Source organism: Halichoerus grypus, chromosome 8 (assembly GCF_964656455.1).
Source record: "Halichoerus grypus chromosome 8, mHalGry1.hap1.1, whole genome shotgun sequence".
NCBI lineage: Eukaryota > Metazoa > Chordata > Mammalia > Carnivora > Phocidae > Halichoerus > Halichoerus grypus.
The window spans coordinates 115444807-115459092 of record NC_135719.1 but is presented as its reverse complement, the minus strand read 5'-3'; the positions used below and the strand labels follow the sequence as shown (position 1 = coordinate 115459092).

The following is a 14286-nucleotide window of genomic DNA, read 5'->3' as shown; positions in this document are numbered from 1 at the left end:
TTTTCTGGCAAACAAATCTGTGAAAAGAAAACTTAAGGATTTCAAAGTTTTCAACTTCAGCAGTGTGGATACGAGACTGTCCACCTGTACGATCTCATTTAATTCTTACATCGACCATATGAGGTAGGCACTATTACTATTCCATTTTTACAGATAAAGACACTCAGGCACAGATAGGTTAATTAAAATGCTGAGGTCACAAAATCAGCATTCCAAACCAGTCTAAGGTGAGAGAATGTTTTAAGAAGAGAGGAGTGGTAACAGGACCAAATGTCATAAGCAGGTAAAGTAAAATTAAAAATAAAATTGCCTCTCGGGATTTGGCAATTTGGAAAATGGTCTTTGGGAAGGCAGTTTGAGGGAAGAAGTGGGGTGGAGGCCAATCCACGGTGGGTAAAGAAGTGGACAGGAGGCACGGAAGTCCTTACTTCTGTCCTTACTTAGTACAGAGTCCTTACTTACTACAGAGTCCTTACTACAGAGTTCTTACTTACTACAGAGCACCCTTCTGAGACATTGACATAAAGGGATGGGAGGACAGTTAGTAAAGTGAGGTCCCTCCAGAGGCACAAGTGAATAGGATGCAGAGCACTGGTGGAGGGATGGAGAAGGAAATCGCTTCCTATTCACCTAGAAGAAAGAAGGAAGAGAGAGAAGCAAAGCAGGAGGTCTAAGGATTGACAGCATGACCTGTTCTCTGTAAGTCATCTTCTGAGACTGAGAGGTGAGAGGGTGACATCTGAGGTGTGAAGACAGAGGAGAAGCTTAGAAAAACCTACTGCAGAGAACAGAGGGGATGGTTGAGGAATGCATAGGAGGATTGGGCTGCATTGAGAAGGCAAGTGGTTTGGAGGCTTTGAATTTATAGCACATCGGTCTTGGAGATTACTCTCCTGAGATGCCCAGTAGCTACAAGCATGGAGAAACTCACAGTTAGGGCTGGGTCTTTGCTGGGTACATGTAACTGCAGGTCTGATTCTTGGGAGTTGAGGATCTTGGCACAGTATCTAAATCCCAGAGATTCCTGCAGAGTGCAGCGTTGCTCTAGGACAGTTGTTCTCAACCTTGATGCACACTGAAATCACCTGGGGAACTTTAAAACTGCTGATGTCTGAGTCTCATGCTCAGAAATTCTGATTTACCTGGTCTGGGAGCTGTGCCTTGGATGTTGGGATTTTGAGAAACTCACAGGTGATTCTAACGTGCAGTCACAGAATTATTATTCCCCAATTTCCTGCACCTAAAGCAAGTTCATAACCTGTGTCGGTCAGGGTAGATTAGGTTATGGTACAGTGATAAACAATGCCAGGATCTCTGGGTCTTCATTAACAAAAGCTTATTTCCTGCTTATATGATGTCACCGCAGGTCTAGGGGACTCTTTGGGGCAGCCGTTTTCCCTGTGTTGCTTGGCATTCCATCACCAATGAGGCAGAGGCAGAGGAGTGTTAAGAATTGAGTTCTAGCTATTGTTTATTTTCACCAGGAAGTAACACACATCCCCTCCATTCACATGTCAAGGATCAGAACTAGTTTATGGCCGCAACTAATTTCAAGAAGGTGGAGAAGGCAACTGGATATTGGTGAGCATTAGTAATGATCACCACCTAGAGCTTTTACTGTAAATGAAAGCAGAAGGGGATAAAACCATTTTACTTTATAAACACTTATATGGTACTTGTTACATGCCGGATATTATTTTAATGGCTTTCAAATAGGAACTCATTTAACCCTCATAGCAGCCCTATTAAGTAGATCATTTTTACCCCCATTTGACAGAAGGGGAAATCGAGGTTATATGACTTACTCTAGGTCATATAGCTAGCATGAGGCAAGGTTAAATTCCAGACAGTCTGGGTCCAGAGTATAAGCACTGGCCCTCTATATAATATTCAGCTATTCTCCTGTCCATTCTGCTTTTTCTCAACTTAGTTTGGGTAGGTGGTGGGAGAAGAGGAGGAGGAGGGAGGTTGTAAGTTCAAGCGTGGGACTTTGTGCATGCAGAGGAACTGAGTAGTAATGTTTGGGTATATCACTCCTAGAGCTGGGGCAGGGCTCTGAGGGAAACAGAGAGTGACACTTGGGAAACGGGTTTGGGAGCAGGAAATGGTTTGGACTGATACTGCTCTAATGAGACCAACCCTGGAGGCCAAGTTGGGGAGCAGCCTCTGGCCCCTTTCTTCTTTTCTCCCATTCCTCCATCTGAGCTCCCCATGCAGCATCCACAGATTGCACCTTAGACCTAGGCCGAGGTTATCTCAGAAACAAGAATTGGAGATAGGGAGAAAAGTCATTCCCCTAGAGAGTATTGGGTAAGCTATTTTCACAGAAAGGGTCCAACATTAAGTCAGACTGGACCTATTTCTAAGGCATTTCTGAGAGTTTACATATAATTACACTCCTGTCAAATAAACTACATTTAAAAAATCTTCAAAGAAGGGGTGCTTGATAAAAGAATCCTTCAGTGAACCAGTACTGATTACAAACCACCACTTCCTAATATGTCAGATTTCCAAGTCTTCACTTTTATGTTAGTTGCTGTTAAAATGGAATGCACCTGCAGTTCAGCTAACATCCGTTCATTTCCGAGCTGTGACTTGGGCATCAGCGAACACTTCTGGGTATTGGAACTCTTGGTTCTCACAGACAACACCACTCTAATGGCAATGCCTGAAGAAAGAAGAAAAGGACAAATGATTCTGCTTTAAAATGGAATCCTTGCAATGAAACAAACAAAAAGAAGCCCTTTGTGTGACATTGAAGCTTTTTGATTCCTCTCTCTCTCACCTGTTAAATCCTGCAGTTTGGTTACAACATATGGACTCTGTCTGCAAAACACGTTTAAAATCCTGTATTGGCACCTTGCTGCAATCTGCCAGCGCATTCCTCAGGGCTTGTCAGTCCGTATGGTGCCACTGTCTTTTCCTTAACTCTATTTTGATTAGGAGCTAGCTGTTGCAAATTGTTGCCAGGGGTTTCTCTTCTCTCCAGTGCTGCAAATCAGCGATGGCAAGAGAGATCACTGGATGTTGCTGGTGGTTACCAGTATTTAGGCAGCATCAGATTATTTTCTATTATTTACAAGGAGCTCTTGCTACAGGGTCAGAAGACTTGATTCTAGGTTCAGCGCAGCCTCTAAGGCACTGTGTCATCTCGGACTAGGCACTTCATCTCTCTGGGTCCTCGTTTCTTCCTCTGGAAAATGAAAATTTAAACTCGAAGATTAAGAAAAGTGTGGAAGCCAGAGGTCTGACATTTTATAATTACCAATTTTTTACAATGATTAAAATAATCCAACAGTTTTTTTTTTTAATCTGTCAGCTCTACCTTTTAAATGTACCTAGAACCTGAACACTTCTTTTTTTTTTTTTTTAAGATTTTATTTTTATTTTTCGACAGAGAGAGAGAGAGACAGCGAGAGAAGGAATACAAGCAGGGGGAATGGGAGAAGCAGGGGGAATGGGAGAAGCAGGCTTCCCGCCGAGCAGGGAGCCCGATGTGGGGCTCGATCCCAGGACCCTGGGATCATGACCTGAGCCGAAGGGAGACGCTTAACGACTAAGCCACCTAGGCGCCCTAAAATAATCCAAGTTTATAATGCTATACAATTAAGGACAAAGAAGAAAAGATAAATGCCATTTTAATTAAATCTGCAGATGGAAATAAACGGGGAAGTTCTACCAGTAATTGTGTGACTGTGTCTTAATGGAGTCCAAAAGAGTTTCCTCTTTGGGAAGTGTGAGCTAATACACCCACAGAGGAGTGATTAGGAACAGAGATATTTATACTAGATGGGAAATGCTGGGAAACAGAGGTTTTATATCAATACCCAGAGGCGAGATGTGGGCAGCTGATGATGTGCAAAAGAACATATAGATCTGAAGTATTTCCTGTAATGATGATGATGGATTTATCATGTTAGAAGTCTAGGATAGCAATCTATGAAATAAATATATTTTATATATATATATTCCTGTTAATGATGATAATGGATTTATCACGTTAGAAGTCTAGGATAGCAATCTATGAAATATATATATTTTATATGTTTTAAATATATATTTATATATGTATTTACCTGTCTGTTACCACTCCAGCCTGTGAATGGCTCATTAGTCTAGGACCATGGTGTGTCCGTACATTAGGTTAGTCCCCATAAACACAGGTTATATAAGACCCATGGGGGAGGGAGGAATCCTTTCGTGCGTTTAAAAACGCCTTTCCGCTTCGCCCCGCCCCTAACCCACACCCAGTCAATTGCAGGGAGGGAGCTGTAACCTCAGCCACATATCTGACTCCTGTCAGTGGCAGGCGGTTTAGACGGATCCAATGCGTGCCTGAGTCCCTTGTTATTTAACTAAATACACCCCAATGTATTTAGAAGACCTTCTAGCTGTAGGGGAATTAACTTGCACCACCAGCAGTACTTGAGTAGAAAGCTAAAATAGCCTAGTGTTATTCCACAGTCTCTTGATTTTTTTGCCGAAGGAATCCTAGCCCAGCAAACTGGTCTTTGCCTTGCGTCAACCTTCCGGGTTTACTCAGCCGCCCAAGCTCTGGGCAAATAGGTGGAAATTTCAGAGTGGAGAGGGGGAAAATGCCCTAGGCTAAAACCTGGATCCTGTGTCTCTCGGTCACAGGCAATGGCCTCTTCCCCCTCCCCCCGGGTGCTCTGGAGAGAGAGTGATCGAAAGTCGAGGCCAGCGGTTGGTAATCTAGGGGTTTCTAAACAAAGTCAGACACCTTCTCTCTTTCCTTCCTGCCCAAGGCAGGAGCTGAGCAGATGTTTCCTGGGACCCCAGCCTGAGGATTCCTGCCGCTTCGTAGCAATTTAGCCTTGACCATTTCTAACAGGGGTTACGTAGCATATTATGACCCCAGCAAAAGGAGACGCCCCCACACAACTGTCCTTCGCTTCGACTTCTGACCGTGCTGCAGCGTGCGCTTTTTGTCCTTAGTCCTTGAACCTGCTTAGCAGTCATTCTTTCTGGATAGGCCCAGTGGAGCCTCTGAAGGGGCTGCTTTAGATCCGAGCTTCTGCAACTTGAGCGAGAATGCATCTTATTTACCTGGAGGGCTTGTTAAAACAGATTATTGGCCCTCGTCCCAAGTGTTCCTAGTTATCTAGCTTTGAGGTAGAGCTCGATATTTTGCATTTCTAACAAGTTCTTAGGAGATGCTGCCAGTCCGGGACCGCCTTGAGAACCTCTGCTTTAGATAAAAGAAGGTGCCTCGGCGTGAGCTACCCCTTTTCCTTCCATCCCTCCGAGCTACATTCGCAATTATGCCATTTCCCCTTCTTCGGGTAGTTTCCGGCTTTTGGACTAAGTATTCTAAAGGTTCCACTTCTGTCCCTGGTTCTGAGCGGATGGAGGGTTCTTAGAGAAGATTCCTGCCGCCTCCCAGCACCCCCCCCCCCCCCCGGGCTGCTTCGTTCCCACCACCTTTACTGTTTTTCCACCACAAATGCTGCCCGCTGCACTCCTCTCTCTGGTGTGAATTATTTACCCTCTTCCTCTACTCCTTGCATTAAGTGCAACCTTTCCCGCAACTTAACCCGGGTAGCGGGGCTCGCCGCTCGCCTCCCGCGCTCCGCGGCCCTGGGGAGGCTCCCCCGCGCGCCAGCTCCAGCCGGAGGCGCAGGGGCCATTCCCGCGCTCTCCGCGCGCAGACCCTAACTGGCCCCGGCTCCTGGGCGTGGGTCAGGGCGGGTGCTGACGGCTCTTCTGTTGAGCTTCGGGCGCCAAAGCCCGGAGGGGGGCGGTAGCAGCGTCAGGTGGCTGCTCTGCGTCCCCGCGCGCCTCCCAGTCAGTCCCTGCTCGGCGCTCAGCCACAGCTGGAGCGGGAGCTGCTCGACACCTTCGCCCTGACAGCCGCGTCTTTGGGAGCAGCCGGGGCTGGGGACCCCGGCGGGAGAAGCTGAGATGTAAGCCCTCCGACTGTCCATTGCTGTCTCTGGCATCCTGCTCGCTTCTCACTTCCTCTCCCGCTCCGTGGCCCCATTGGACAGCGAACGTTTGTCTGGATCTCCGGGGAGAGAGGAGCGGCCACCGCGCGCACCGCCCGGCAGAAGTTGGGCTCAGCTGGGCAGCCGCGATCCAGCTGCGCGGGAGGGGTGGGCCAGGGAAGGAGGAGAGGAAGGCTCAGTAAAGAGGTCCGCATCTGGACTGAGAGGGACTGGGAGCGAGGGCTTGAGTTGGCACTTCCCGCTCCCCGGCCCCGGGGCGCGGGGCAGAGGGAGAAATGCTGAGTCCGCGCCCAGGCGACCGCCGCCGCGGCAGCAGCCTCAGCAGCAGCTTCAGCATCAGCACCGGCGGGACAGCGACAGCGGGGGCGGCGCAGGCGCACTGTGCCCCGCGGAGCCTGCAGTTCCCGAGCCCCGTGTGCGGCACCGCCACAGACTGGGCAGCGGCGGCCGGGGGAGCGCTACTACCATGAACTGCCTGGTCCTCCTCCCCAGAGCTGCTCATCCGGGTCCGGCTGGAGACACAGTCAGGGGACCCCGTCGCCGCCGCCGCGCCCCCACTTCTTTCGGCTCGATTTTCTTCTCCACCTTTTCCTCCTGTTCCTCCACCTTCTCTTCCTGCATCCCCCCCTCCCCCGCCGCGGATCCTGGCCGCCGCTCTCCAGACCCAGGATGCCGGGGGGCAAGAGAGGGCTGGTGGCACCGCAGAACACATTTTTGGAGAACATCGTCAGGCGCTCCAGCGGTAAGAAGAGTTGCAGTTCAGAACACCCCCACCTCCATCCTGCCCACGCGCGCCCCCCATCCTCCCCATCCCATCCCTCTCCTAAGGCGGAGGGGGATACAGACAGCTCTACCTGGTGGCTTCAGTTACTAGTTGGACCTGATTTGGGGTGGGGAGCAGAATAAGGTGGTGGAGGAAAGTTAGTTGCATCCCCTCTCCAAGACATACTCACCTCCCACCCACCTGTCCAGAGCCCAGAAGGGGGGGAAGGGAAGAGAGAGCTGGTAGGGTGTAGGTTCAACTGGAGAATAAAGTTGAGTTTTGCTTTGATGAGGGATATATTTCTTGTTCATCCTTTCCCCACATTTTTTCCCCAAGTCAACTTCAGGGACTGATCAAATTCTTAGAGTTAATCTTAGTGGAAGCGTTTCCCTCAAGTTGGGAATGGCTGTGAAAGTGGCTACTTAATAAGATTTAAGTCTCTGGAATGGCTTTTGGGCCCAATGAGCACTGCTGAAAGAAACCTTGTGCAGGGGAGAATAGTTGGAGTTGAACCTAATAGAGTACTTGAAAAATGGGAAGGCAATTACTATGGTTAAGTTCGTGTTTAAAGTTTCTTTATTTAATTTTTTTTCAGTGTGCAGTGGTCTATATTAATCTATATGATATATTTGATTTGACTTAAACAGGAGAAATGTAAAAGGGAGGCAATAGCTACAGTGCTTTTAAAGTAACTGGAGAAAGAATTTTTAGAAATGCCATTCTACTTTGCTACTGATTGTAAGGTTTTCTTGCCTTAAAGTGTCTTTAAAAATGCCATGCATTTATAAATTCATTTCCTCCAAGATATTCTGAATTGGGATCATTATATAGTTCACATTTTAAGACCTTCTAAACTTTGCATGTTACTGAAATCTCCATCTTTCGTGTCTTTTTAATTCTTTTATATAATTTCCAATTTTAAAGCAAGATATGTAAAGTATCCTTTAAAGTTTTTTCCTTTAGAGGCCTGTTATTTTATTTTGAGATCTCTTATTTGGAGACTTATGAGAAAGATATTTCTGCATATTGATTACAGTAGAGCAATGGAAATACTCTATGCAGTTCCATAATTCATTGTTTACTCATTCATTGAAACAATATGTATTTGGGTGCCATATACAACAGACACTCTCTGGGGTCCTTTGGATAAAAGAAATGGTGAAAACACTTCTGTTCTCAAGAAGCTCTCTGCCTAGTGGGTAAGAGAGGGTCACACTAAAAAAAAATAGTTATGCTTTCCCTGAATTGGTTGACTAGATTATACTAATTCTTAGATTAGGATCTCTTCTAAAACTAGGCTTGCAAATATTTCCCCTGATTTTGGGACTATCTATATTTAAGTGTCCCAAGGTAATTTTCATAAATCTCTGCTGTGATATTTGGTTTTAATTCGAAGCTTGTGACTTTATTTCTTCCACTTTGGTCAACACCTGATATTTTACAAGTCTAGAGCAGACTTTTTGGTTGAAAAAGTAGCTAATAGTCTCAGTCTAATTAAAAAAATCTATAGTATTTTTAACCATTCCAGTGTGATTTCAAATGTATTTTTTATTTTTTATGATAATACAAAATACAAATTCATAACGGTAGGCAATTTCTGTGTTTATACATTACCCTTATGTATATTAAGCAAAGACTTAGAGTACAACGGGATGTTACTATTAAAACAACCCATTTGGGAAATTTAAAGGTTATTGGGATTAACTATTTAAGATACATACATTTTATTTGAGCTTTCTTATCCTTTTGGGTTATTTCAACTCCATGCAATTTGGTCTGTGAGAGGACTTTTCAGAGAAGGCCTTAAAAAATAAAACCCACAGGCTCTGTTCCTCTGCACGATAATCAGAAAGAAGATGAGAATTCCTTGACTGAAGTTGACTAATATAGCATCTTTGGTTGAAACTTCTTCTACAGATTGGAACTATGAGCCAGTTTTTAGAATATCTCTTATTGCAGATATACAAGAGATTAAGACTTTACCTTAATGTGGCTTAGAGATATCTGCTTCTGCTGCTGCTATTTTACAGTTACCATCCAAATTAATGAATGTTTTATCTTTTTGACACCTCCCCTACATAATTGCTTCATTGGTTTAATGCTTCTTTCCATAAATAACAACACCAAGTGCAAATGGAAATTGATCTGTTTTGGCATTTAAAATATCACTTCTCATTACTTATGGCTAACTTTTAATACCACCACTCAATACCTCTGAGCTTTGTTTGAAATGCGTTGGACATGTAAGCTAGGTATACACATGTGTAGGTAGTAAAAACTAGAAAGTCTCAGTACTACTTTTACAGGAAGAACCCCAGAAATTGAGAATTACAGTGTTAAATTGGTCTGCACATTCATGTGGGAGTATCCCGCAGTTGTTGCCATTTCTATATAATTTGGCAGAGAAATAGAAAGATTCATTCTGAGAAATTGTTTAATTGAGACTAACAGAGAAAATTCCCTTCAGGATTCTCACAGATGGATGAGGTTTGTCACATTGAAGATTTCATTATTCACTAACTTAACCACATTGAAAGTGAAGTGTTGGCAGAGCTTTAGTGGAAAAGAAAGAAATTGAAGAAAGATAGGCTGGGGTTGCCTATTTACTTTTACCCCATGAAATGCTTCTCTTTCTGATACAACATCATTTTCTTCATATGAAAAGATCGGATCTTTTAATGAGTGTCGGATGATATAGAAATTATACAGAGAGACGTACGGAGATAAACAGAAAACCATTCACCCAGACACAAAGATGGAGGTACCGGAAAAACCTCTCTCTCTCTCTCTCTCTCTCTCACACACACACACACGCAAAGAGCAAAAGAGAGATGTGGAAAGTAACAGAAATACAGAAACAGAGATACAGAAGTCGGGGGGAATATCAGATTTGGAAAAGTAAAACATCAGGCACTTATTTGTCCATGGATATCACTAATGAACTGAAATCTCAGCCAATTAGACATCCATCAGAGAACTTCTTGATGACGTGGAACAAAAGAGCATGAAATGTGGTCTATTTGGATGTAGCTTTTAAATTGGAGCACTTCCTAATAAAGTTCCTAACTCTTCAGTTGCAATTTCCCAGGCGAACAGCGCTGTATTCTGTGCCCTACAATAGTACTAGCTCCTGTTTGCAGTTTCTTTACACCTCTTGAGATTGGATTTTTATTTTCCTTATTTGGTTGACTCAGTCTGTTATGGGGAAGCATTTCAAATTGTTACCAGTGATTCAAAGTCTGTAAAATAAAATAATGAGGGCTATTGAGTAGGATGAATACAAACATACTTTATGGCCAAATCCCCAAATAGTACAAGTAGGGAATTCCTCTTTTTAGTGTTAAGATAAAAGACAAGATCAATTTTAGATAAATAAAAGGAATTACAATAATTCTTAACATGTGATTCTAGTGGATATCGTCTAAGAAGTTGTAAAGGTCAAAAGTATAAGTGTAATAGCAAGGTTTAGATACATTTTTGGCCAGGAGGTTCAAAATGAGTTGCCAGGAACAGAAAGTTTGGGAACTAGTTCATCACATCTGTGAAAGGTCTCATAGAAGGCCTCAGCCTGAAGTGCTTATTGACTGAACCCACATCTGGCACATTATTAGGCTATCTTCCCTTATTTAAATTTCAATTATTTATGAAAGCTATTCATCAGTGTACATTGGGCTGTAGGGAGCAGTAAACCTGTGGGTAGAGGGTAAATAACGGAAAGAAATCAAATATTTAAGAGTTATAGGTGAAATTTTAGACTCAAACAAAACAAAACACAACATTTCCAAGGCCTTCAACCTGACTATGTCCTGGGGCAGCACGTTTTATTTGTATGTTGTCTTTGATTCCTTAACAAATAGGCAGAAATGATTAGTGTCCATGACAGTGCACTAGGTTGCTATTTTGAAATATTATACATACCAAATTTAATATCTTTTTATTAGAATTTGATTATTGTTCTTTAATATTCTAAACATTATGAAAAACTAGAAATGTTTTTCTCTTTAGAGGAAAAAAAGGGGCTCAGAAAAGAAGAAAACAGAAAAGGTAGTATTTTATCAACCACTTATCCTGCAAGAGAAGTTCAATATACTCGATTTTCCATTATGGCTTGAGATATTTATGTTGTACAAGCACTTTCTTGACTCAGTCACCTTTTACAGAAAATCCAAAATTATTTTTTTGCTATAATTAACATTTGTGAAAACTGAGATCTTAAAAGGGAACCTATAGGAGAAGAAATAGAGAACTAATGTTTTAAAAATAAAACAAAAAAAAGGTATCATACCTTTTTAGTAGTATCCAAGGTAAAAAATGGTGAAAACATGATTTTTTTTTGATATAATGTTCATGATATTTTTTCTTGAAAGATTTCCTTTAATATCTAAACCACTATTCAGGAAATAGTGACAGAACCGCATAGTGTCTGAAGCATTGATTAACCCAGGTCTTACCATGTATCACTTTTACTTTTAATACATTGTAGAGGTTGAAATTATACTGACCACTCCCTGAATTGTATTTATAAATAAACCAGCAGATTATCTCTGGCTCTAGAGCCCACACTGTGTTATGTAACGAATAGCAATGCTTTACTGACCAGAACGCTGCTTATCCCAGTTCACTCTTGTCTTCACCAGAAATTGCCCTCTTTGTCTATCTTTTGCTTGATTCCAGGAGCAGGGGTGTTAAGAACTCCATGTCCCCAGTCATCCTTTGCCCTACTGAAAGAACCATGTAAGACACTGTAGTTTTTAATAGAAGAAAGGAACTATGAATATTTTCATTGACAATGACTGAGTAGACTTCCAACAAGAAATCCTTTAGTTTAGTTAGTATTTGTCTTTTACTTCCATTGTTGGTGATGGCTGTTTGCTAGCACGGAGGAACAATGCTTCTATGTTCTCCAGTGTCTGGCCTAGGAAAAGGTCTTGTTCTCCAAAGCTCTGTAGATAGTATTTACCACAAGAGGTCACTGTAGGTTCTAGCACAGGTGAACCAAGTAGTGCCTGTCTTCCTTTTTCTGTTTTCATGATTTTTCCATCGAGTTTGATTGAAGGTTAAAACCAGCGTAGTTAGTTGTTACTCTTGGAGGAAAATAACTAAAATGTAAGACGTATAGGGAAGTGAAATGAAAAAACGTATTCATTTCTTTTAATTGTTACAGTCTCATTTTAGTTGATAGCAACCAACATTTTGTGACTAAATAAATTGGCTATTAATAAAAACAGTTTATGTAAAGGAACATATTTAAATACATTTTAGACTAGTATACCATTTACTTTAGCAGATGAACAAAACTTTATTGTAATAAACCATTTTTGGTGCGGTGGTGATATCCATGAAATAAAAAGTTTTGCAGAAGAACGCCATATAATGTCCATATATATTTTCTATTTCAACAAAATTTTTCCTCTACCAGATGTCTTGATATAATTCATATTAAATCAGTGAAGTAGAATCAGTTCCTGACAGTGCTTTGATTTTATTCAAAGATAGTTCACAGATTTATAGTTATTTTCCTAGGAGATTGTAGGATTCTAGTATTTTGATGTTATCCAGACTTTTAAAATAAAATACAGAGCTAGATAAAATATTCTCTGAAGTTCTCCAAACTTATTAAACTTTCCCCAGAATATGGTTAGAGATAATACTACTTGAAGAGATTTTGTTTCTTGCCAATCAGCAAGTCTGAATCTTGGCTTCAGGAATTTCTTTTTCTTTTTGGTAGGGTTAGAAACCAAATATTGGGAGATGCTTCAAAATGTCCCAAACAAAATTAGTTTTAATTGGAAAAATTAAAACATTCCATACAGCACTTTTATGAATAAAGGAGATATGTTGTGAAATCCAGTAAACATGAATAACAAGTCACAATCCAAAACCAGTGGCAATTATTATTGTGGAAATTCAAGTCAAAGACAGTGGTTTGATGTGCTCTAAGAAATGGACATTTATAAAACATTTTCCTTTACCAATAACAGAGTAGAATTTTTAAAAATCCCACCTTATGTTCTTGTCACACACACAGAGGAGAAAGAAAAAGTGTGTGAGGTGATGAATGTGTTAATTAACTTGATTGTGATAATCACCTCACCATGTATACATTTATGAAATCATCAAGTTGTACACCTTAAATATATAACATTTTTATTTGTCTATACCTCAATAAAGCTGAAAAAAATCCTCACGTTTCGCCAAATACTCTAGCTTTATAATATATATGGCATGACTCCTTGTTATCACTAAAGAATCACTAAAAAGAATCATGTAAATATTCTCATTTTATAAAATATAGAAGTTAATATTGGAAATGCTTAGTCTTGGAATATTTGATTGAATGGTGGAAGTGATAATATTGAGTGTGAATTTTAGACATTATTTTAGTTTTTGGTTGTATGTGGTACTATTACTAATAAAGAGATATTTGTATATATTTTATTTTTTATTTTTTAAAAAACATTTTATTTATTCATTTGAGACACAGAGATACAAAGAGAGAGAGCGTGAGCAGGGGGAGAGACAGAGGGAGGGGGAGAAGCAGGCTCCCCGCCGAGCCAGGAGCCCGATGGTGGGTCTCCAACCCAGGACCCTGGGATCATGACCCGAGCCGAAGGCAGAGGCTTAACCATCTGAGCCACCCGGGCACCCTGAGATATTTGTATACATTTTAGATAGTAGTTTTGTGATACATTAAGTTTTCATGTGGAAAAGGTAGAAAAATTAATTGAAGAGCAGTTAAAAAAAACTTAGAAAGGAAGAGTGGTTGAAAAGCTATTTGAAATTTTGTTGAAATAGATTTCTTTGTTTCTCAGGGTCTGGTCCCATTAGGAAAATATAAATACTAATTACAAAGGTATGGGACTTGAGATCTGAGCTTAGGGGCACAGTTATAGCAGTTCCTAGAGGTAATGACTATAATTAGAAAGTCATGGACATGTTGCTGTATGAAATAAGGTCCTTAATGATGTGGGTCATACCTCACAATACTTTTACATCTTCCACTGTGAAGAGCACAGAGCACCAAGTATTAGTTGCTTTTTGATTTTGTCTCCGAAATTGAACAAGTCCATAATTGATTTTTTTCAAAAACAATGCTGATTAAATCTATTAAGTAAGCTTATATAAGTGATTGAATAGTTTAAAATATTTAGCCAATGGGTATATCTGAAAGCGGAAATTGCATTGTATAGGGCAAATCACATGGGACTCATGAGAGCACGAGAGGTGAACATATAAGCGATCTCACGCTCATCTCCTATTCCAACTTGATGTACAGCTAAAATATTTCCTACTGCTTTTGTTCTACTCTCTAATGGTTTAAAAGCTAGACTGTTTTGTATAAGAAAAGCGTATAGAGATTTGTTGATTCCAGTTAAATTTTTTAAAAAATAATTTCACAGTTAGGAGATGTCAAGTTTTATCCTTGGGAGTCGATCCTTCCCAGTTTAAGTATCTTCTGAGTGAGTTTTGCCTTGCGGAGCAGCTTGTACTTCTGGACAGAATCCCACAGACGAGAGAAAATGGATTTTGGCTTTTTAGAGATGGCAGGGCCAGCCT

At 41.4% G+C, this 14286-nt stretch overlaps 1 protein-coding gene across 1 annotated transcript in view; it reads left to right on the top strand.

Annotated features, from left to right (window-relative positions):
* The first annotated feature begins 5829 nt into the window (after window positions 1-5829).
* The window catches only part of KCNH5 (potassium voltage-gated channel subfamily H member 5), a 311548-nt gene continuing 303091 nt past the window's right edge, over window positions 5830-14286 (top strand). Inside the window, exon 1 of the mRNA XM_078053792.1 lies at window positions 5830-6708. Coding sequence (XP_077909918.1) covers window positions 6636-6708 — 73 coding nt within the window. The 5' untranslated portion in view covers window positions 5830-6635. The remainder of the gene's footprint in view (window positions 6709-14286) is intronic.